The following is a 24,088-nucleotide window of genomic DNA, read 5'->3' on the forward strand; positions in this document are numbered from 1 at the left end:
ACAGCAGTTAACCATCTGTGCAGAGTCAACAGTAAAACAACACAAAGGCAGAAAGTTCCAAAGGTGGACCCCTCAGGAGTTTCAATTTGCATAGGTTTTGTGCCACATACCTGTTACCATGAGCTGCTCCTGCAGTTAGAAAATAGCTGGTGGGAGAACATTCACTAAAGGCCCTTTATATATGAAGCTATTATATGCTCAAGCACTTGATTGTTTATTCAGGATTAAACTGAATTTTAAAAGGCCTTTATACTATTATCTACAGTACTGGCATCTGCACGTTTCTTTATCCGTCCAAAGGATAAGACAAGTGAGATTTCTCTATCTGCTTTTCCTGATGGCTGAGGATTCCAAGCTATGGCACAACAATGCTTTTTGCATTTTCTGTTTTTCAGTTTGAAAATGCGATGCATTTACCATAACTCAGTGCGACTGGAAAGGCAAAGACAGAGCTCAGTGCTGATTTCAGTGCTCTCCACATCAGCTTCCACAAACAGGGCAAACTAGATGGGAAATTGAGACATCTCAGTAAAGGAGGAGATGATGGTCTGCTGAGGAAGGGTTTCAAGGAAAACTGAACCACAACCTAAACAAACAGCCACAACAGAAGAAACATGATTTCTTTCCTTTTGCAACTATGTGATAACCAGAAGCAACCTGCAGCTCTTATCACTTCACCTGCTCTCTGCCCTGTAATGCAGCTCTGTGAGGACAACTCCTACCATTCCACACCTCTGAGCACCTTTCAAATAGACCTCATTTAAAAAAATAAAACAACTTGCCATAAAAATGTTTCTTCTTCCCTAGTCACCCCTTCAAAATACAGTTTGGCTAAAAGCAGGGATTTGAAGTGACCCTGGTCTGAAGCCAAGGCCTGACAACACTCAGCCTTCCACCACTGACAGTTTTTAAGGTCTGATACTCCCTGACCCATGGGAGTTATAAGCTCCTGCTCCGGCCTGCAGCAGAGCTGGGATTCTTGGCTTTCCATTAGTTTCTAAAAAGTTTTTACTCAGTTCTAATGAGTTACAAGACACTGACCTTAAAGACATGCACTTTTAAAACAGTGACTGCAAAAGTGACAGCAAGGGCTATAGTCAGGGTGTGCAACAGTTCCCATTCTCAGCTCCCATGGTAAGCTGTTCATGACTATGCAAAACTTTTCTCCTCTAGGCTTCCAGTTTTGATCTCTGCCTCAGGACTCTTTGAGCAAAACTGTGTGGCTATTTTGGAATATGAGAAGTGTGAAAAAAATAACTTTTCCCATTATAAAAGAAAAATCTTGCAACCTCTTTTTGGTGCTGAGACAACAGAGTCAAAAGCTCATGGTTAGCAGGGGACTTGGTCTCCTTAAGGAGAATCACCTTTCAGTGATCCAGTGAGCATTGGTTTGGATTTGAGTTAGTTACAGCCCTTTACAAATTGCCACTTGGGCATCCACCATACACCTGGTATGGTGTTACCATGGGATTTAGAAGCATGTGACAGGGGAGGGGTTGTGGGGGGGGGGGGGGGGGGGGTGTTAAGGTAGCTCTGGAGGAGCCCTTGCCTCACTCAGGACACTGATGTATGGTGTGTAGTGAATGATGCAAGGGGCGGGCTGGAGATAGGTGCTTTCAAGAAGCTGACCAATAGCTAGACAGGCTGGTACAGACACACAATGCCCTGGTGGCCAGAGGAAGGGATTATTTCATGGGTTCGCTGGAGTTGCATGGTGCTGCAGGAGGAGTTTCAGGAGGGATGGAAATGATCATCTTGAGCATCAGGGGCTGGAGGAAGCTCCAGGACTGAGCACGTGGGAAGACAGCAGAGGTGAAATGGGAGAAGGCTGCAGAGTGGAGAGGCAAGAGGCTTGAGTTGAGCAAGGGAAGGGCAATGCTTTCACCAAGAGGTAAGGGAGGAGGGCTAGGGGAGCAGAGCAATGGCACGAGAAGCAGAGGGCTGGCCTCGAGGGTGTGAGTTTTGCTTTGCAGCCACTATTTCTGAGATGTGCAGAAAGCAAATATTTACACAAATGTCTGTGGATGTAAAGTCTTAACCTGAAATAACAATCAACATGATCAACTAGTTCCCCAACTAGTATCAGCCTCATCACGGACTGGGGCTCGGCAGAGGCAGAACAATGATTTGTTTCCATGAATTTGTAATGAATTCTAATCAGAGGGCAAGTTACAACATGGTTCACAAAACCTGGCCTTCATCGTGGGCCTGTTTTAATTTGTCTCTGTCATCTACTCCCACTACAGGGCTGTGACTGATCCTACGCTTGATAAACAACTGCTCACGCGTTCTCGTCACTCATACTTCCCAACAGTCTGCGCCTTCCCTAGCAACCCTTCCATAACATCTGAGTGCCTGACAACATTCAGTGTATTTATCCCCCAGCCCTCCTGTGTGGGAGGGCAGGTTATCCTCTCCATTTTACATGTGGGCAGCTGAGGCCTAGAGAGACTACGGGCTAGATTGTTAAAGGTATTTAGACACCGGCACTCAGTGTTGCAACACTTAACTGATTTAGGATCCCTAATATCATTTTGGGGGATTTAGGCACTTAGGAGCCTAAATCCCATTACCTATTAATGGGATTTTGGTTCCTGGGTCCCTAAATTCCTTTTGAAAATGAGCTTTAGGATCCTAATTCCATTAGGCATTGCGACACTGAGTGTAACCATACCTAAATACCATTAAAAATCTAGGCCTAGGTGACCTGGCCAAGGTCATACAGGAAATCTGTGCATGAGCAAGGAAATCAAACCTCTCTCTCTTAAGACCTAGTCTAGTACCCCTAATCACTGGACCTCTTTTAGGGTTGCCAACTTTCTACTAGCACAAAACCAAACACCCTTGCCCCGCCCCCTGCCCTGCCCCTTCTCTGAGGCCCCACCTCTGCTCACTCCATCCCCCCTCCCTCCGTCGCTCACTCTCCCCACCCTCACTCACTTGCTCATTTTCACCAGGCTGGGGATGGGGCTTGGGGTCCGGGAATGAGTGAAGGCTCCGCCTGGGGGTGCGGGCTCTGGGGTGGGACCAGAAATGAGGAGTTTAGGGTGTGGGAGGGGGCTCCGGGCTGAGGCAGTGAGTTGGGATGCGGGAGGGGATGAGAGCTCTGGCTGGGGGTGCGGGCTCTGGGGTGGAGCCAGAGATGAGGGGTTCGGAGTATGGGAGGGGGCTCTGGGCTAAGGCAGGGGGCTGGGGTGAGGGAGGGGGTATGGGCTCTGGGCCGGGGGTGTGGGTTCTGAGATGGGGCCAGAAATGAGGGGTTCAGGGTGCAGGAGGGGGCTCCAGGGTGGGGCAGGGGTTTGGGGTGCGGGGGGAGGGATGAGGGCTCTGGCTGGGGGTGCAAGCTCTGGTGTGGGGCTGGGAATGAGGAATTTGGGGTGCAGGAGGGTGCTCTGGGCTGGGACAGAGGGGTTTGGAGGGTGAGAGAGGGATCCAGACTGGGGCAGGGGGGGTGAAGGCTCTGGCTGGGGGTTTGGAGGGTGGGAGGGGGATCAGGGCCAGGGAAGGGGAGGTGGGGCATGGGAGGGGGTCAGGGGTGCAGGCTCCGGACGGTGCTTACCTCAGGCAGCTCCCAGAAGCAGTGACATGTTCCCCTTTCGGCTCCTATGCATAGGCATGGCCAGATGGCTCTGTGCGCTGTCCCGTTCGTAGGTGCTGCTCCCGCAGCTCCCATTGGCCATGGTTCCCAGCTAATGGGAGCTGCAGAGCTGGCATTTGGGTCGGGGGCAGCGTGTGGAACCACCAGGCTGCCCCTACACATAGGAGCTGGAGGGGGGACATGTTGCTGCTTCTGGGAGCTGCTCAGAGCCACAGCAGGCAGGGAGCCTGCCTTAGCCCCACTGCGCCGCTGACCGGACTTTTAACAGCCTGGTCAGCGGTGCTGACCGGAGCCGCCAGTGTCCCTTTTCGACCAGGCGTTCCGGTCAAAAACCAGACACCTGGCAACCCTAACCGTTTTCCTCACTCCTCAGCTGATCTCACAGGCTTGAATATCTAACAAAGGGGAAACCACATGGGCAACAGGGAAAGGAACTTCAGGCCCAGAGACCCTCCAAAGTATTTAGGTGCCTAAGTATCCTGGAGGATCTGGGTCTTAGTTACTACGTGAAAAAATATTTTACTCCAAAAAAATGTGTGTTGTCATTTTCTTGGCAGACTGGACTGAACGCCACATGGAGCATACGCAGCCCTGGTGAGTCTGCATACCTCCCATTAATGTTAATTTGTGCTGGGCTGACACAGAGAGGGGACCACACACCCATAAGTTCCACATCCTACCTTTAGTCAACCTTTGAGTGCCCCAGGAGGAAAGCTACTGCACTTACTTGAAAGATATTGGAGAAGTCTCTGAGGTTGAAAATATAATGGAATTTGATAGCCGTTGGCAGGAAAGTAGCAGCTACTTTCTGGTGCAGGCCCAGTGCCAGGTGTATCAGCTGCTGAGACGATTTCTGCACAGGCCCAGAGAAATTCCCCCGTTTCAGATGCTGAGTTAGAATGACACTGTAGATGGTGGACAAAGCTTCCGATCCAGGGAAGGAGAGAGCAAACACACTGAAGTGGCGCTGAGGGAGGGAAGGAAAACAAAGAAAGGTTTCAGACTGGGTTGGCCTCCTTTCTTGCTGAATGGGAGTTTGGGCTCATTGAGCTGATCAGAAAGCAATCAGTTTTCCTACTGTGATTTCTCATCCCAATAGCTCAAGCTGATGAGCCACTTCTGAGGCATCCGCTCCCAAAGGGTGGAATTGTCAATTGCAATTGATGGTTATTATATTACAGTTTTTAAGTCAAAATGGCAAATAAACAAGCTCAGTGAATTGATTTTGCTGATTTCCTGGGGACAGTTTAGGCCTGTTTTTCAGAAATGTGCAGCCTCCATTGACTAAGAGAGACCAGTGGGGTCCCGAGCACTTTGGAAAAGCTGGCCATTTTATTCAGGTGCCCAAACAGAAGTTAGCTCTCTGGAAAAACTGGTTCTTTATACCAGGACAATATTTTGTCCAAAGGATGGTACCCTTCGTGTAAGGTGCTATATTCGGACCATTACTCAAACAAGGAATTGCAGGTTCCTTGTCCCTCTCAGTAAGAGCTAGGCTGACGGAGATGGGTAAGTCACAAGTTTTCAAGAGGTCAAAATATCTCATTTTACCAAACTATGGCAGCTCATTTAAGGAGGTCAGGATGCTGGGTAACTCCTTTCATGGAGAGGCTGGTCAAGAAATGGGGACAAATTCGGCTCTCAGTTCTACATGTTCACATGAAAGTTCTAGTGGCACCAGCTGGATTGCATGTATGCAACCTCTAAGAGCGGGATTTGGTTCCCATGCAGGATACGATGCATCAGGCTGTTGCGATCCTTCTCCTAAGTCCTGTTTGAGATCCCTATTTCTCTCGTAAGTACTAATAAAACCCAGTCTGTTTTCATTTTGCTGCCTGCCAAGGTGACCTGGGAATAGCTGACAGTTAGATACCTAGCAATTCCCTGACCACTCTGGGGCTCATTTGGCAAATGCTATCCCACCAATGCCAGCAGACAAACTGTGCACCTTGTGATAAGAGAACACCTTTCACAAGTTAAATAGGAGAACATGAGAACGGCCATACTGGGTCAGAGCAATGGTCCATCTAGCCCAGTATCCTCTCTTCCTACAATGATCAGTGCCAGATGTTTCAGAGGGAATGAACAGAACAGGAAGATTATTGTGTGATCCACCCCAAGCTGTCCAGTCCCAGCTTCTGGGAGTCAGAGGCTTAGGGACATCCAGATCATGGGGTTATATCCCTGACCATTTTGAATAATAGCCACTGATGGATTTATCCTCCATAAACTTATCTAATTCTGATGTGAACCCCATTACATTTCTGGCCTTCACAACATCTCCTGGCAATGAGTTCCACAGGTTGACTATGCATTGTGTGAAGAAGTACTTAAAATTGTTTTAAACCTGCTGCCTATTAAACAAAGCAATTGCCAGATTGGATCAGAGCTGAGATCCAGCTAGTGCACTACCCTCCCTCTGACATTGGCCAGACCCAGATGCTTTGGACGATGGAACAAGCAACCTGGCACAAAGCAGATGTGATATGATCTGCCCCTTATGTTAGGTCTCCTCCTAATCCCTGACAGTCAGTGACTGGCTTAAGCCCTGAGGCATGAGGTTTAATATCTCTTTCCAAATCCATGTTAGCATTAGCTATTATAACTCTGGATCATCTTCTTTCCTATTTTCATTGTATTTCATCTCTTTGGCAAAGGAAAATGTAGCTGGTCGCATGAGGATTTTTACAACCCAAACCAGAGAAAGTGAGTAACTACATTCCAGGGATAACACTAGATAAATAAAAGTAAACTCAATCTGTATTACTGTGAAGGCTGTTGGCTGGCTGGCAAAAGTGAGAGTCCATCTCAAACTGTGAGCCGTAATGTGTTAGGAAATATGGTGGGAAAGGGGCCAAAAATGAGGAATAAGGGAGAATTCTGCTTTCTGTTCCACCAGTGTAAATTAGAGTAACTCCACTGATTTAAATGAATTTACATTGATGTAAGTGACAGCAGAATTTGGCCACGTTTCTTAAGGCTGGAGTATTAACTACAGCGTCACGGCCATAATCTGTCCCTCCAGGTTATTCTTTTAAAGTCCATTCTGATAATATTCTAACTCTCCCAGTGATTTAATAGATTAGCAGTGTGCCGGTTAATTGACTCTACCTGAAGCCGTGGGTTGATGGTGAAACTCCCTGCAGTGGGGTTCATACATGACACGTACTGCACGTTCATGATCTCCTTCAGGGACAGTTTGTTTCTGTCGTACCTGTGGCAAACAAAGCAACACAATAATTGCAGCCTATTAGCAACAGACTTGTAGCAGCACACCCTCCCGTCAGGGCCAGGTCTGGAGCAGTGGTAACACACTTGTGTAACCCAGATGACTTCAGTTCATGCACCAAGACCCAGAATCAAAGACTATGCTCTTTGGGACACGGACCATGCCTTCCTGTGTATCTGTACAGGGACTTGCTCAACGGGGTCCTGATTTCAGTTGACGGCTTTTAAGCACAAGTACTATTGTTATTATCCCTCAGTATCACATCGTGGAGATTTTTTTTTTAAACAAACAGCCTTCACAACATACAAGATCTTTAAGCATAAAAAGCGGAAAGTTATTGTCTAAAATTTATTCCCTCATGAGTCAGCAATAAATCCTGACCATGAACTAACTCTAGGATTGAATAGTCAGGATTTTTGTTAAACTCTGCAGAATTCCTGTACTTTAGGTGCTCAAATGCACTCATTATCCTTTGAGTTTCCTTAAAATTCTTGCAGTGCCCAACAGCGCTGTCCTCTGGAGGTCACTGATCATGATGTCTTGCAATCTAACGTGTTCTTGAGCTGCCCATTCATACCCTTACCGATTGTTCCAAGTGATCACTGAGATTGTATTTGTTGTAGTTTTTCATTGTTTTCCTTTTCATGGCAGAGTTCTTTATACTTCACCATCTTCTCTTCTTGTTTCTTTTTTATCTTTCTGTCTGCTGGGATGGCAATAGCAATTAACAGGGTCTTGTTTGTCTTCTTTTCTACTACAACTCTGTCCAGCCTGTTTGCCTGCACCATTCGGTCTGTGACAACTACCAGATCCCATAAAATCTGAGCCTCTGCATTCTCTGGAGCACTTTCGATTTGGTGGTCATAATACCACATGGCTCGTTTACATCAATACTTGCCACAGAGGCTCCAATGCAGACACTTGGTGATTTCATTGTGTCTACTCCTGTATTCTCTCCCAGCCAGGCTCCTGCAAGTGCTCAATATATGCTCCACCACCTCTTCCTTTTCAGAACACACACACTGCAGTTCGGGGAGCAGTTCTGTCAGTCAATTTTGTTTCGAACATAATTAAGTCTTAACGACTGTTCTTGTGCACTCACACTGAGGCTCTTGGTCTCTCTTTTCAGGTATCCTCCTACAAGACATGAATCTGTTAATCTTTGATCACTAAAGGGTTCGAGCTCTCCACCGCTGTCTGTGCATTGATTTCTGTATAAATCTTTCCAAGTCTTTCTTTGGCCGTTTGCTTTCTCCTTTCCTTTATGCTTTCTTGGGCTGGGATGCACTCTGCCTTAGCTTGTTATCTCAACTAGATGATCTTTTGCTCTGTCTGACTTCTTAAATATTTTGATATTATATTCTTCATTGTCAATTGCTACCTCTACCTTTAGCACACCTTTAGCTCCATCGCATCGTTGGATGTACATCCTGTCCATGTCATGATATATATTCATTATTCTGTGTATCACCAGGAGGTTTCTTGTTTGGACGTCAATTTTTTTCTTCTCCTCTTGACTCCACTTGATCACACTGGCAGTTATCCGGTTAGTCAACTGACCCCAGCTGTATAGCTTCACCAAACTTTTCTACACGTCATCGTTCTCTGCATCTCCTGTTGTCCATATAATTTCAGATCATTCATGTAAAACAAATGGTTAACTGGTTGTTGCTCTTCGCTGATTTAATAACCGCAATTTAGCTCACAGAGAATTCATGTCAGTGGGGGCATCAATACCACAAACAGCACTGGTGATAAGTGCTTGAAAGATTCCTCTTTTAATTTGGATGCCATCAATGAGAGTCCCTTCCTGGCTGAGCTAAGTGTTCCAGTTAGCTGTAGATTGGGGCACAAAGGAAATGAACTTTGGATGAACCTATTGCATTTTCAGTGTCTCAATGATCCATGAATATGGGACCCTGTCATGTGCTTTTTGATCATATATCCACAGCATTTCTCAATTTTTCTTTTTCTGTTTTGCATCTTCTGTGATCCTCCTGTTCATCCTGAGGCGGTCTTTATTCCCTTTCATGTCACTGTGAAGCCAAATTGTTACTATTAAGCACTAACTAAGGACTGCAAGCTATCCCTCCCCACATATAGAAATTGGAAGGGAATTGTGCCTTGTGTCATTGTTTCAGCTTCCTGAATGGGAATGTGGAGGGAATCCGACACATATGCATAGGTGACAGTGCTGTGTCTGAGTGCATCAGTGAGAGCCTTGCAGTTGTGCACGTCCGTCCTGCCCCAGGGTAGCACACCACAGTGCCAGGGCTGGAGTATCGGATGCATGTGTCTGAGGAGCATGCGTACAACAGAGTAAGTGTGCTATACACATAGGCGGCAAGTTATATGGGCTCACGGTGCCCGGGCTCCAGCAATATTCAGGGTAGGCATGGGGGGGGGCACGTGAACCACCAGCTGGGGGAGGCTAGCCCCCAGCCCCACCCCTGCTGCCCGAGCCGCCCCCCCTCCACCTCCCGCCACAGCCGAGAGCCCCCACCACCACCACAGCCACTGGCCCAGTCCCGCTCCAGGCTAGCTCCCAGCCCCCCCTCCTGCCCCAGCCCCCCCCTTCCACCTCCAACCAGAGCCCAGAGCCCCCCACCACCACAGCCACTGGCCCAGTCCTGCCCCAGGCTAGCCCCCCAGCCCCAAAGGCAGAGCACTGGGGGCTGCAGCCGCAGGGGGCGGTGGTAAGCAGGGGGCAGAGTTGCGCCTGACTGTTTGGGGAAGCACAGCCTCCCCTGCCACCCATGAAGGTAGACAAAGAACTACGCCAACAGTAGAAAGGAGAGCTGCACCCTTGTTTCACAATCAGAATGCCACGCTCATCCAGTGCACTAAATGCCCCAATAACAATTCGTGGGTGAAGCCAGACAATCACTATGCTCTCACCCGGGAAAATGATAAAAGACAAAAACGCCCTATCACCCGTGGGTGAACACTTTCCACACAGCGATCACTCTATATCTGACCTATCAGTCTTCATTCTCAAAGGAAACCTGCACCTGGGAGCTTAAATTCGTAACTTTGCTAGACACTAACAATCATGGACTGAACAGAGACACTAGATTTATGGCTTATTACAACAATCTGTAACCCACTAACAACCCTGGATGCTTCCCCCAGCCCGCCCCCCCTCCCTCCACTCCTTTCCTCCCCATAACTGGAGAGGTGTTAACGGGCCACTTCACCTTGAAGGTTCCTTGAAATGTGTTAACTACTAATGCTAAACAATCTGTTCCACTTCCTATTTAGCTGTGACGCTGTGGGTTAATTTCCCAGATCTAAAGAAGAGCTTTGTGTTACCTCAAAAGCAGAAGTGGATCCAATAATAGATAATGTTTTCACCCTTACCTCACACTTGTTTCTCTAATATCGTGAGACCAAGATGGCTACAACAACACTGCATGCTTAGTGCCAGATTAACAGCATGAATAGCATGGCGCAGGGGAAGACACCTACCAGTGGCCATAGTCCATGTGTTGTCTGATCAGTGTGTGGGGCTGCACTGTTCCATAAGTGTCCACTTCAGGCATGTTCATATCGTCAATGAAGTAGATGAGTTTCTTGGTGCCAGGTGGGCCATAATTTCTACCAGCCTTTTTATCCAAAGGCTTCTCAAGTACAGCTGTATGGAAACAAAGGCAGATCATTACAAACATTAGGCTGCATTCACAGAGGATGTAAATAGTGGTATGAACGGTACGATTGGTGCACGCCAGCCATCAAACGTGTACGTGGACAAACCCCAAAGCAGGAAGAGGTTAATGGTCTGTGTTAGAGGGGAGGGCTGTAGTGAGCTCTACCCACAACATCAAGCCTGCAGGGGATAAAGAGGAAGGAAGCAGGTTTTAGAGGTGGGTTTTCCTGACAGAACTATCTTGGGTCTGAGGCAAATGAAGTAGGGGTTAGAAGGAGCAGCCCAGAACTAGGACCTCAAAGTGCAGCCAAGCTCGGGAAAGGCTTGGACCGGCCATCATGTTACCTGAGTGTCTGTCACCTCATCTCATGAACACATTGCTTGTTAATTAAGTCAAACCCCAGGATGGGGGTGAGTTTTGACCTCACATGGGATATGTGGATTTGTCTTGTCTCAGAACAGGTAGGAAAAAAGTGTCCCTCACTATTGCCTGCATCAGGGGAGCTAGTAATTTGCCTTGTCTGAAGACGAATTGCTGATCTTCATTAGGGGAAGGCTGAAGCACTCTCCACTGGCTTCCACCAGCTAGGAGAGGCAGGAGTCTCCCTCAGCAGTGGTGGCCAGATGTCTTTTAAAACCTCCAAAGCTTCACGTTGTGTGACCAGGCCAAACTCCAGCAAGAGCTGGCAAATGCTCACAGGTTTCTGTCTTCTGGCTGGGGAAGACCATTTCTTATCAGTTGTTTCAGGTCCTGTGAAGGAGGACAGAGCTTTTTGCAATGAGCCTAGGAAGTGGTGAAGGGTTTGGGGTTTTTTTGTGCTTGTTTGTTTTTCCTGTAAAGAACCATGCAAATTTATAGTTCTATATAAATATTTAATAAAAAAATCAGCCATATCGTCCAAAGGATCCTGCATTGTCCTAAGTTATCATTTCCTTGAACACCAATGTGAGCCAAGCTTTATTGCACTCAACTGGTGCAAAACCAACCAGACAAAGCCATATTCTATACCCCTTTCCCCCCCTTGTATGTTTACTTTGGGAATGCCTTCTGTCTCAAGGTGTACTATTTTTCAGTACATGCCAACTAAATTTGATTTGTTTATACAGTTTTTAGTCTTCAGTGGACTTATAGCAGTGCTATAAAAACATCACAATAAATAGCAATTATTTATAATTACAGAGGATTGGACAAAATAAAGGACACTGGGTATTTTAAAATAGCCATTTGTTAGAATATACATTTAATACATGCATTATCACGTGGAAAAAGTTATTAAGGGACTTTTTTTCAGAATACCAATTATAGGTTTATATGTTCAAAAATGCCTTTTCTTCACCATTGCTCAGAATCCAACGATTTCTCATCTTTTGACAGCTTGCTGCAAAAAAACATTTAAAACTCTAGGGAAAAAATGATGAACCTCCTCTCAATGGAGTAGCTTCCCACCAACCCCCCTCCACAAAACCACAATATCTGAGGTTTCTGGTAGCAAGTTAAATTAAGTGTTTCAACTAAGCATTTACTTTACATTTAATTAGTGTTTAATTAACATATAAAATCAGCCATTTTTGAGGTTTAACAAATACGTAAGAGATATATCAAATTGAATTGCAATTACTGGGAATCAAATGACAAGTCTGGGAAAATAGTCTTTTAATTTGAAACAATATCTCATAATACTAGTAAAAGGGGATGTTTCGCTATCTTTGAAATCCTGACCTATTCAAATTAGTGTCTGAAATAAACATTCACAGTAAATGAGATTTATTGAGCAGGCTTTGTGTTTTCCAGTGGCTGTCCATCAAAGAAAGCCAGGTTGCCTGAAACTCTCTAAGGGCAAATTTATACCGTGCAGAGAGCCTGCACAAGGCCTATACGCTACTTAAAATGCTATGGTTTTGAAGGGGAACTAAGTGGCCTTGCGTTGGATCTCTCATAGTTTACAAGCATTAAACTCCATACATAATGGCATCAGAAAGCTCCCGGGGCTCTATGGCCAGTCAAGTTAGTATGAGAGACTGAGCTAAAAACTTTGGGATGCAATGTCAGCCTTCCCATAGTGTACCTGATAGGAGTGCTAGTGATAATGTAGGATTCAGGCCTCTATTTTTGCCTGAGATAGAATTCTATGTCATTTGCCCATTTGATTCTTGATACACTTTTATTCTTATTAATATGTGTGAAGTAAGGACAAAGACACTGTATATGTTGCTTCTGCCTAGCCAGATGGGTTTGTTAGTATAATGGGAACAGCTAAGAACAGTTAAAGTGTTACTGGGCATGGTGGTAGTATAATATACGAGCGCACACTTTAAGACTGCCTCAACTCCTATCTCAAGGCAAGGTCAAGCAACCTATCAGGAGGGGCAATGGGGGACTGGGGGGGGGGGGGGAGGGTAAAAAACACTAAAAGGCCAAAGAAATGCCTGTCCCTGACCATAGCACCACCTCACTCCTTACCCCTCCCATGGGAGACAAAAGAGATGGGACGAAGACCCCAGAGTCACGACCCCCCCAAAACAGAACATGACCATAAGTTGTAAGGGGTGGGACCAAGGGCATGCATTTCAAATATAATTATGCCTGCTAAGAAGCGGGGAGAATGGGACACTGGGAAACAAGGCTCTGCGGTGTCAGAGTTATGGACATGCTTGCTTGAAACTAACCCCCCAAAACATTGTGTTGCCTGCACTTCGGACTTCTGGTCTTCTGCTTTTTGTCTGTGTGACAAGAACCAGGGGAGAGGGTGAAGGGAAAGCCCCCTAACATACCCTCTCCAATGTGGAGTCACTGCCTCCACCCAGCATGATTTGCATTACTAATCCTTATTACTTTAGTCTCTCATTGGCAGATGTCTAGCACAAAGCTCTTCTTTGCCCAGTCAGTCCTTTAGGGAAGAATGTTATGATGGTAGCTCACTGTCGTAGAGCAGAACTGCACAAAGCCACTAAAGGAAAGGACCTCTCCTTCCATTAGTCTGGGCACAACACTGCAGCCACCAATGGGCCACCAAATTATAGGAAGAGACTAAGTGAGTGGGAGGGAGAATGAGAGTGAAAAGTGTGGGATAGAATGGGGAGAGGGAACAAGCAAAGGTTGAAGTGAGGAGAAAAAAGGAGAAGAAAGGAAAATAGACTAAAAAACCCAGGCGGATGGGAGGAGAGATGGAGATGAGCCCAAAGTGCAGAGCCTGTAGTTCCAAGCTTGCCGGGTTAGGTTGTCAGGATATGCCTCAGATGCACACCCACAACTGGCCGCTGGCTCGGTATACAATTTCCTATACCTTTACATTCACATAAGAGCTCTAAAAATCATTGACTGCAAATTGGGAGCGTACCGCTGAGTGGGCAGGAGCGTTGGCATGTCTCTCTTCAGATAGTTAGGCACGTAAGAGCAGATCCTCTGCTGGTGGAAAATGTCATAGCTCCATTGTGGACAGTTTCCATCAGCTGAGGGTCTGCTCCATGGGGTTCCCAAAAACACTTGCTCTATTTCTTATAAATCCATGTTCTGAAGGATACTCGACTGTAAAAATGAAGGGTACTTGTAACCGAGGCTCTTTGAGATGGACTCTGCATAGTCCCACTCTTGGGATATGCGCCAACTGGTGCCGATGAACAGTGCGGCTTTCTACTAGTAGTGCCTACTGAAGTGCTCACGGGGCCCCCCCTCCCCTCCCCTCAGCGGTACCACATGTGGGGTCCGCGCAATGACCCGGAATGGTGCCAAGACGGACTGTGCCAGGACCAGGACCTGCTGTGCGATGGTGATTGACGCTGCGAATGGGAGCGCTGGTGGGACCTGGAGTGGTGCTGTGAATCAGACCGGCGCCGTGAGTGGAACTGGTGCCGCGAGTCTGATCGGTGCCGCGAGTCTGATCGGCGCTGAGACTCCAAAGGGTGTCTTGTCCCTGATGGTGCCAAGGGGCAGAGCATTGCAGGCTTTCCGCGGGACAGAGCCGCACACTGTGGCATCGCGGGCTTTGCACGAAGGGCCGGGGACCGCAGTGCCGTCATGTCTATGAGATCTCTTGCGGCCTCAGATGTGTCGAGGTTGGAAGGCAGTTGTACCTCCTCCACCACCTGACATGGTGAGTCCAATTGCACTGGACTCAGAAGTCCTCCTTGCAAGACCGAAGTCAACGGTGCTGGCTCTGCAGTTTTCAGCACAAGGGGCTCCTCCCTGGGACACGCCCCATTGGCTAGTTCCGAGGGGTTGGGTCCCAAAGTCGGGGAACCACTCCTACCCTGTTTCTGGTGCCGCTTCTGACCTGGGGAATGGGACTGGTGCCAAGTCATCTCCGACAGTTTCGGCACCGGAGCCGCTGCCGGGGTACTACACACTGATGCGCTTGGTGCTGGGTCCTGCTACGCCGATGCTGGCTGTGGTCTAAGTGCTGCCTCCATGAGTAGCTGCTTCAGTCTAAACTCCCGCTCCTCCTTCATTCTCGGGCAAAACCCTTTGCAAATCCTGCACTTATCTGCCTGATGTGTTTCCCCCAGACACTTCAAGCAAGAGTCGTGGGGGTCGCCCATTGGCATAGACTTGTTGCAGGACTTACAGGGTTTGAACCCCTGGGACTTAGGCATGCCCTGAGTCCCCAGGGAGAGCACGGTCGGCTTGAAGGGGAACCCCCCACTCCCAACAGCGAACTAATAACACTATACTAACTAATAACTAACTTAACTAACTACGGAAAACAAACACTAAGTAAATAGAGCTAGGGAAATGTGGCGAGCCTGCTGAGCAAGAAGCCACAGTTCCACCGATGGTCACTGGCGGTAAGAAGGAACTGAGGAGGCACCAGGTCGGAAGAGTCATATATAGAGCGCTATGGAGGTGCCACTCCATGGGGCTCCACAGCCGACCCAACGGGTGCTGCTGGGCAAAAACTTTCCGACAACTGTGCACGCAGTGCACACACACCTAATTGGAATCGATATGAGCAATCACTCGAAGAAGAACTACTCTATGAAAAATTGTAAATAGAGGGTCAGTCATTAAGGCTTGAAGTTCACTAACCCACCTGGTTGATATTATTGCTATAATAAATGCAGTTTTAACTGAAAGATGAACTAGAGAATAAGATGATAAAGATCCAAAGGGTGCAGACATAAGCTATGTTAGCACTAAATTTAAATTCCATAGGGGAACAGACTCTCACAGGGGGATAAATATTTAGTAAACCTCTCAGAAACCTCTTAATATCATACAAGAACATAGATTTACCACATATTGGTAAATGCAATTGCAGCTAAATGTACCCTGAGCGATGTAACAGATAAACTCGTTTTCTTCAGAAACAGCAAACACTCTGGATTGAATAGGAGCTGACATAGGATCAATACCCTTATCAGCTATCCATAGTGAAAATCTTTTCCATTCGAAATCACATTTCCTAGTTGATTGTCTTCTAGCATTAAGTAAAACACTGTACAGCTACAAAGAAAGATTTCTCTAATTCTGTCAGAGTCCTATTGCCCATGCTATCAGGTGCAGTGAAAGTGGATCTGGATGGTATGCTTTCCCTTGCTGCTGTGACAGAAGGTCCAGCGACACATTGAAGAAGCAAGTCTGTGTACCATCGCTGTCTCAGCCAGGCTGGAGTGATGAGTAGCATCCTGGCTGAGTCCTGTCTAACCTTCTTCACAAGCATCAACATTAAAGAGCTCCTGCTTCTGAACAAAAACAATGACACCTGGGGTTTTATCTTGTGGCAAATTTCTATACAATATAAAAATTCATATATACTACATATGTGAATTTTGCCAAAGAGCAAAATTGTCCCAATTGTCTTGGATCATAGAGTCTTTCAAGGACCCTTCATACATCTGGGAAGAGTCTCCGATTAGTTGGGCCACTAACTGATTGAGAGGTTCTGCCACATGCAGAGCTACTGCAATAAATCTTGTGAATTATACACCAATCTCCAAAGCTTCACTGCCTCCTTGCAAAACTCTGAGGAATGGGCTCCTCCATGTCCGTTTACATAGTACCTTGCTCTCATATTGTCTCTGGCTGCTTGAACCACAGATCCTTGCACCTGAGGGAGGAATGATCTGAGTGCCAAATGAATTGCTGTTAGCTCCAGAAGACTGATATAAAGGTGACACACTTGCTGATTTGAGAGACTTCTTGTTAAAAGGTTGTTGAAGTGTGTACCCCATGGAAGGAAAGGGACGGCTGAACTTCACTCCCCTCCATATATGTTCCTGGTCCATTCACCATAAGATTGTTTTCTGGATTTTCTTGGGAACGGTATTAAGTTTGTGTCGTGTACTGCAGGCCCAGGTTTCTTGCCAAACAGTGCTGAAGGGGGTCTCAGCCTTAGTCCTATATAAGTTGTGACATACGTCGGTGATGCCATGAGACTCAGCAGAGAGAGGAAGAACTTTACATTCTGAATGGTAGATTTCCTCTTCAGGAATTTCTCCTCCAGAAGTTCAGCTCTTGCCATTCTGGAGTCGAGATGTACTCCTATGAATAGGATCTTTTGTGAAGGCTTCAATAGAGATTTCTTTTCAGTGATCAAAAATCCCAACCTGTGGAACATCGAGCATCTGAATTGAGTGACACCCTTTGGTTCACCTTCAGAAGTTCCTTTTAGGAGCCAATCATCTAAATATGGACAAATATGGTCTTCTCAGAAAAGCTGCCAATACAGCTAGGCATTTTGTAAAGATTTTAATGCAGTAGAAAGGCCAAAGTGGAGGAGCCTGTATTGGAAATGGTGCCCTATGGCAAAATAAGGGTATTTCCTGTGTGATCATCTTATTGAAATATTAAAGCAGCTTCTTTGAGATTGAGAGCTGTAAAACCTGTTTAGACAGGAGAGGGAGGGGATAATGGATCTTAGAGTTAATATTCTGAAGGGAAATCTTTGGATGTACCTATTTAACTTCCTCAGATCCAGCATTGGAAGAAGTCCTCCATCTTTCTTTGGAATTAGGAAATAGTCCGAGTAGAAACCCCAATTTCTTAGATTTATTGGGACCTCTTCTACTACTCCTTCCCTTAGTAGGGAGTTGATTTCTGTTCTTAGCATTAATTTGTGAGAGGAGTCCCTGAATAGGGAAGAAGGTCTTGAACTGGATGGTATAACCATCATTTATTGTGTCCAAAACCCATCTGTCCATGGTGATCTTTTGCCACTCAGTGTAAAAAAATGGCATAAACAGTCTCCAAATGTGAGGGGAACAGAGTTCAAGGCTGGCTTGCTGCTCTTGAACTTCATATCAAACCCGAGGTTTAACTGCAATGTCAAGGGGTGCTCCACTCACCATTGGGCTACCACCTCCTCCTGGCTCACTTCTTACTACAGCACCTATCTAACTTGCCCAGAATCTTGAATCCGACAAAGGCTCACATCCATCTGTAGTCAGTGGCTGGAAGGAACTGAAGTGGCAACCACTGCTTTTATATGTAAGTGGGATATTATGTTTTTATAGCACTACCCTCAGAACATGCTCAAACGCTGAGGGGAGAGGTGGGAGGGGATGCATGAGCACTCTTATAGGCACTACTAGTAGAAGGCTGCATCATTGAACGGCACCAGTCAGCTCATATCCCAGGGGTGGGAATGTGCAGAGGACACTCCAAGAAGAATTTATTTTTATAGATAGAGAGATAGAGAGATAATCTGTGTTGTATTTGAGTTTTACAAAGTTAAATAGGGCCTGCTGGAAACAGCAGCCTACTGACTACACAAAAAAAGAGCAAATTAACTCTAAAATATGAGCAGTGGAGAACAATATAGAGCAATATAAATCATGCCTAACAAACACAATTATTGCAGTCATAGCTGAAATCTTTCACACACATTTATTCACATAGCAGATGACTTATTCATATGCTTAGAGAAGAGAGCCCCAAACTCAAACCATAGCTCACAGGCCAAGGAAATATGAAAAGGCTGCCCAGATCTGTCCATATAAATCTCAACAACTGCACCATCACTATTGAGATAAATGAACGAGAGAAGGTTCTTTTACCCTGCTAGGAAGCCTTGAAGACAGAGTGTTTGAGTTTGTTTTTCAATCTTCCAGAGGACCTATATTGACAAACTACGCTCTAGGAAAAATTAAAAGGGCATTTGGAGAGGGAAATGTATTAATATTTGAAGATCATTCATAATTTGGACCAGATACCAAGGAAGGTTTGTTTCACCTGAGTTTTGCAGGAAAGACGTGCTGTTCAAGTCATTCACGTAGTGTGAAATTCACCCCTATGCACAGGGCCAGTGGGATTTTAGGGGCACTTAGGCAGGGCCGGCTCCAGGCACCAGCTTAACAAGCAGGTGCTTGGGGCGGCCAAGGGAGAGGCGCAGCACCTGCGGCAATTCAGGGGCGGCAGGTCCCTCACTCCCTCTAGGAGCGAAGGACCTGCCGTCGATCGCAGCTTTTTTTTTTTTGCTTGGGGCGGCAGAAATGCTGGAGCCGGCCCTGCACTTAGGCCGCGTGCCTAGCCTTCTGCATTTGATCCATAGTGTAAATGAGGGCACTAACGGGCGGCGGTGTGGGGGCCAGTGAGAGGAGCTAGTGATCACTGTGAGAGCAACTTCCTGAACACAGAAGAATCCCATTGCTGTGTTGGAGCAGAGCTGAACATTAGAGCCTAGGATCAAATATGGCATTGGGCAAACAGCTCTCTAATGTCATACATGAGGCTCTTGCATGGATTTGTGAAACTATCCCACCCTGCATTCACACGCACTTGCATGTGTAAAAGGCATTCTGTTAAAAGTGGCCCTTGTTGTCCAGCTCATTCCATCTGACCTGCTCACAGTATGCAATTTCAAGCTCACCTGTACAGATCTTACACAGCAGATAAAACAGCTGGATGTTAATAATCTGACTGTGCTTTGTGGGTATATAGTAACCATCCAAGACTTTTAAATCTAAGCTAAATGCTTATCTGAGTCATTTAATTTAAATTGTGATCAAATTTCTAGCTGGCCTCATGCAGCTTTGCAAACTATGGCATTTTATTCTGCTGCAGCAGAGTTATGCATTATTTGTGTGCTAACATTACCATAAGCTGTTTTCCCCTTTCATAAATGATACAGGGCAATGTGCAGGGGAAGCCAAATAGAACTGAGATATCTAATAATTTGCATGGGCTGATGCAGGAGCAACAATGAGCATGGGCATGCCTGTCATGGAGAAGGGAAGTCGAGAAGGCAGTGTCCAAATGTGGGGGATACAGGAAAAGGGCTGCACCCCTTTTCTTTTCTCCTACATGTTGTCACCAACACCGCCAAGCTCCCACCCCACCCAATAAATAAATGACGGACCCCTCTCCCACCCAGCCTGGACTCAGCCCTGCTCTGAACCGATGGGAATAGATGGCACAAACCAGGCCTCTCTAACCACACAGGGTAGCCCTGTGTCCCTGTCCCAGCACCTGCCCCTCTGCGTATTACGGGAGGCAGGGCTTTTTTCCTGGGCTTTGGTAGCCCCAGCAGACTGGGCCCCTGAAGGAGCCGCTGGATGGTTCAGCTGGTAACACAGGCTGGGAGAGCATATACATACCCCAACTCTGTCAGACATTAATGCTGCTCCTGACCCTCTAGGGAGCCTCTCAATGAGTGTTCTCTCGAACCACTCCCACCCGCACATGCTGTCAGATCCCCACTCCTCAGCAGCTGCAGAGCATGCTCCACATGGAGGACATACTTAAAATGGGACTCTGGCAATCAAGCAGGTGAAGACTGAAGGACCTCGCTGGTGGAGTTGGTCTCTCTATAAGTCTATAATATATAACCAAACTACTGTTATATGTAAAGTAAACAAGGTTTTCAAAATGTTTCAGAAGCTTTATTTAAAATTAAATTAAAATGCAGATCTTATCAGTTTAGTGTGATCCTTGCCCTTGCTTTTCCTTGCTGAGTTTTCCAATGTCTGGCACGTATTTGGATACTTTAAGCTGCACACAGGTTTCTGAGTGATCAGTTGTTAACCGGCTCCGAGAGGGACAGAGGACAGATTTCATGTGTGAAAATACCTGTTCACACAGGTACGTGGATCCAAATGCTGAAAGCATTGCAAATGCTGTTTTCTTCAAACAGTTACATTTCACTGGCAGGGACGTCCAGCAGGTCAGAATAGAGGCCCCATGATCTCTCTCAGTAGCTTCAAGTGCGCTCCGCAGATCCACAAACTTTGATGTCCACAATTCTGAGCTTTTTAACTGAATGAGTTGCATTTCAAAATCTTCAACACCCATCCACTGAAATACAGACAAATCCAAGTCGCTTTCATTGAACTTTTCAGGTTTAATTAGAAAAGAAAGCGTTGGGCCAAATCGCTGGAAATCTTGAAATCTGTCAGAAAATTCTGATTCCAGTTCTTGCATGTACTTTCCAATCTCATCGACACTGACAGTGCAACGTGTCGATAGCTCTTTTATGTGTTGGAAGTAGTGGAAAGTAGAAGTTTGAATATCCCTGGAAAAAACTGCTAGTTTCAGAACAAATGCTTTCCAGGTTTCATAAAGATCTAGAACTGTTTGCCCTGCACCCTGGAGACAGAGGTTGAGTTCGTTTAGGTGAGCAGTGATATCAGTTAGAAACATGAGCTTACACAGCCATTTGTCATCATCCAGCTCGGGGTAGTTTTGTTCTTTTTCCGACAAAAAGGCCTTGATTGCCTCAAAACAGTTTACAAAGCGCACCAAAACCTTGCCACGACTTAGCCACCGAATGTTGCTGTGAAGTGGGATGTCGTTATAAGCGCTGTCCATCTCTTCTAGCAGTGCTTGAAATGGTCTGTGAGTCAAAGCAGATCGAGCAACAAGGAAATTCACAATCCACACCACTGTATTCATTACATTATTAAGCTCTGAATTAGAAATTTTTGCACGCAGGTTTTCTTGATGGATGATACAGTAAAATTTGACTGTCAGATGGCTATTTGATCTTCAAGTAACTTTACAAATCCCTTCTGTTTTCCAACCATGGCAGGAGCACCATCTGTTGTCGCACAAAGTATTTTTCTGATGTCAACTCCTCGTTCTTCAAAATGGTTTACAAAACTTTCCAGTATATCTTCCCCCTTTGTTGTGCCATGCAGGGGTTTTAGGCAACAAAGTTCCTCTTGGATTTCATCGGAAGCACAATATCTTGCAACAATTGCCAAACGTGGAACGTCGTTTATATCCACGCTCTCATCAACTGCAGCACTAAACACTGCTGTGTCTTTCAATGCAGTCGTCTGCTTTTCCTTAATGTTTTCTGCCATTTCACTTATGCGTCTCTCAACTGTTCTGGCAGAGACGGGCAGTTCTTTTATTCTAGATATGATTGTATCTTTATTTGGCAAATCATTGAACAAAATCTCCGCACTGCTGAGAAAAACTTCTTTTATATATTCCCCATCTGTAAACGGCTTTCCGTTTTTTGCAATGCACTGTGCAATCTTGTAACTTCCTTCTGTAGCTTGATTTTTACTTACACTTAAGCTTTTAAAAACACTGCTTTGCTTCTCATAGGCTGCTACTGTCTTTTTGATTGATTCAGTCTTATCTGCTTCGTCAAGAAAGGTTTTCTTGTGCTTCGTTTCAAAATATCGTCCAACACTTGATGTGCGACAAACAACACTTTCATAACAAAAAGCAAAAATAGCACGGTCCTTCTTTTCAATAAATCCAAATGCGTCTGTCCATGCAGGCTGAAATGATCAGACATCTGGCTTCGCTTTCTTAGGAGCTGCCGTTTTGTCAAATGTTCCCTTCAACTCTCAGTGGGAAAAAAATGGCGATAGAAGGCAGGCACAAGGTCAAATGCAGTGTGGTCTAAGATAAGCAATTTGAGCTGCACCCCCTCTTGCCTGGTGTGCAACCCTCACTGTCCCAGGCTGGGGACAGTGGGCCACAGCGGGGAGGCTGAAGAGGACTGATCCAAGACCAGGAGCAGAGCCTAGGGTGGCCTGCTGGGACTCCAGGCCGGAAAGCAGGCTGAACAGCGGCTGGAAACCAAGATTGGCAGCTGAGGTGAGTGGAGTAGGTGGCTGGTAGGCCTGGGCAGGGCTGGAGCCCTGGACCCTGTCTGCAAGGGAGCCTCCAACCGGAAGCAAGGTGAGTGGAGCTGCACGGTGGGGACCCCTGCTGGCAAGGAGCCAGCAGCCGGAACCCCAGAGCAGCAACTGGCTCAGCCCGCTGCCACTCTGGGGTTTCTGCCCCCAGCTCCTGCCAGCTGGGGTCTCAGTCCGCTGCCAGCCTGGGGTTCCTTCCCCCAGGCCGGCAGAGGGTGCTGAGTGGGACCAGCGGCGGGACCCTGGCTGGCAAGGGGCCAGCAGCGGGAACCCCAGAGCGGCGGCAGGTTGAGCAGCTCAGCCCGACCCCCGTTCTGGGGTTTCGGCTGCGGGCTCCTGCCAGCTGGGATCTCAGCCCGCTGCTAGCCTGGGGGAAGGAACCCCAGACCGGCAGCAGGTGCTAAGTTGGACTCGCAGTGGGACCTCGGCTGGCAGGAGCCAGCAGCGGGAACCCCAGAGTGGGGCAGGCTGAGCAGCTCAGCCCGCCGCCGCTCTGGGGTTTCCACCACCAGCTCCTGCCAGCTGGGGTCTCAGCCCGCTGCCAGCCTGGGGGAAGGAACCCCAGACCGGCAGCAGGTGCTGAGTTGGACTCGCGGTGGGACCTCGGCTGGCAGGAGCTGGCAGCGGGAACATCAGAGCAGCAGCGGGCTGAGCAGTTCAGCCCGCGCCGCGTGCCAAGAAAAATCGGCTCGCGTGCCAACTTTGGCACGCGTGCCGTAGGTTGCCGACCCCTGGACTAAAGGAAAGATAGAGCAGCACTGGGTCAAGAAGGCCCCACTCCTCAGCAGCTGCAGAGCATGCTCCAAATGGAGGACATACTTAAAATGGGACTCTGGCAATCAAGCAGGTGAAGACTGAAGGAGAGGCTGTCTGCAGGAAGGAAGCCAGTTAGGCCTGACCAGGCAGCCAGGGGCCTGATCCCTTTTTCTTGCCCCTTCTCCCTGACAAAGAGGAATCACTGAATACTGAGAAGGGAGCGGGGAAACCCCCACTGACTAACTGAATTGCTGAGACTGCTTTAGCAACCCTCCACAGGGAGGGAAGCAGAGTGTTGTGACCATGCCCCAAACTGAGGAGAGCACAGGGGATGTAGGAAGTGGAGGCTGGTCTGGGACACTGCTCACCCTTCCCCTTTGGGCCCTGTGCCCCACTCCCCTTCCTTCCTCCCCTTGTCTGATCCAGGAAACACGGAGAAGGAGAAGACTGTAACTTGACTTCCAGGTCCCCAGATCGCTTGACAAGCCTGGCCCCAGGACTTTGGGGGATGTTGAACCATGGTCTGCTCACCAGGCCTGATGGCCCCTAAGTGCACCACAGTACACATGGCCAGTCCTTCTGGGGTCGGGTGGCCAGGTGCCTGGTTTTCGACCGGAAAGTCCGGTTGTAAAAGGAACCTGACTGTGTCTGGTCAGATATACTGACCGGACACCCAAACTCCAGTTACTGCGGGCGGGGAGGCGCCAAGTCATCACTCGTGCCAGCCCCTACTTAGCCAGGCCACTTCCTGCCTGCATCGGGCGGCTGCAGCTCCCAGCCGCGGCTCTGCAGGCAAGTCCCTCCAGACCTGGGCAGAGGTGAGGGAGAG

At 47.3% G+C, this 24,088-nt stretch overlaps 1 protein-coding gene across 1 annotated transcript in view; it reads right to left on the bottom strand.

The window, feature by feature from the left end:
* Window positions 1–24,088, bottom strand: part of DNAH9 (dynein axonemal heavy chain 9) — a 374,844-nt gene that overhangs the window by 221,297 nt on the left and 129,459 nt on the right. The window contains exons 39-41 of the mRNA XM_026654587.1: window positions 10,296–10,461; window positions 6,710–6,812; window positions 4,326–4,565 (exon numbers count right to left, since the gene is read on the bottom strand). Coding sequence (XP_026510372.1) covers window positions 4,326–4,565; window positions 6,710–6,812; window positions 10,296–10,461 — 509 coding nt within the window. The remainder of the gene's footprint in view (window positions 1–4,325; window positions 4,566–6,709; window positions 6,813–10,295; window positions 10,462–24,088) is intronic.

Source organism: Terrapene carolina, unplaced genomic scaffold (genome assembly GCF_002925995.2).
Source record: "Terrapene carolina triunguis isolate 2854851 unplaced genomic scaffold, T_m_triunguis-2.0 Scaffold192, whole genome shotgun sequence".
NCBI classification, from domain to species: domain Eukaryota; kingdom Metazoa; phylum Chordata; order Testudines; family Emydidae; genus Terrapene; species Terrapene triunguis.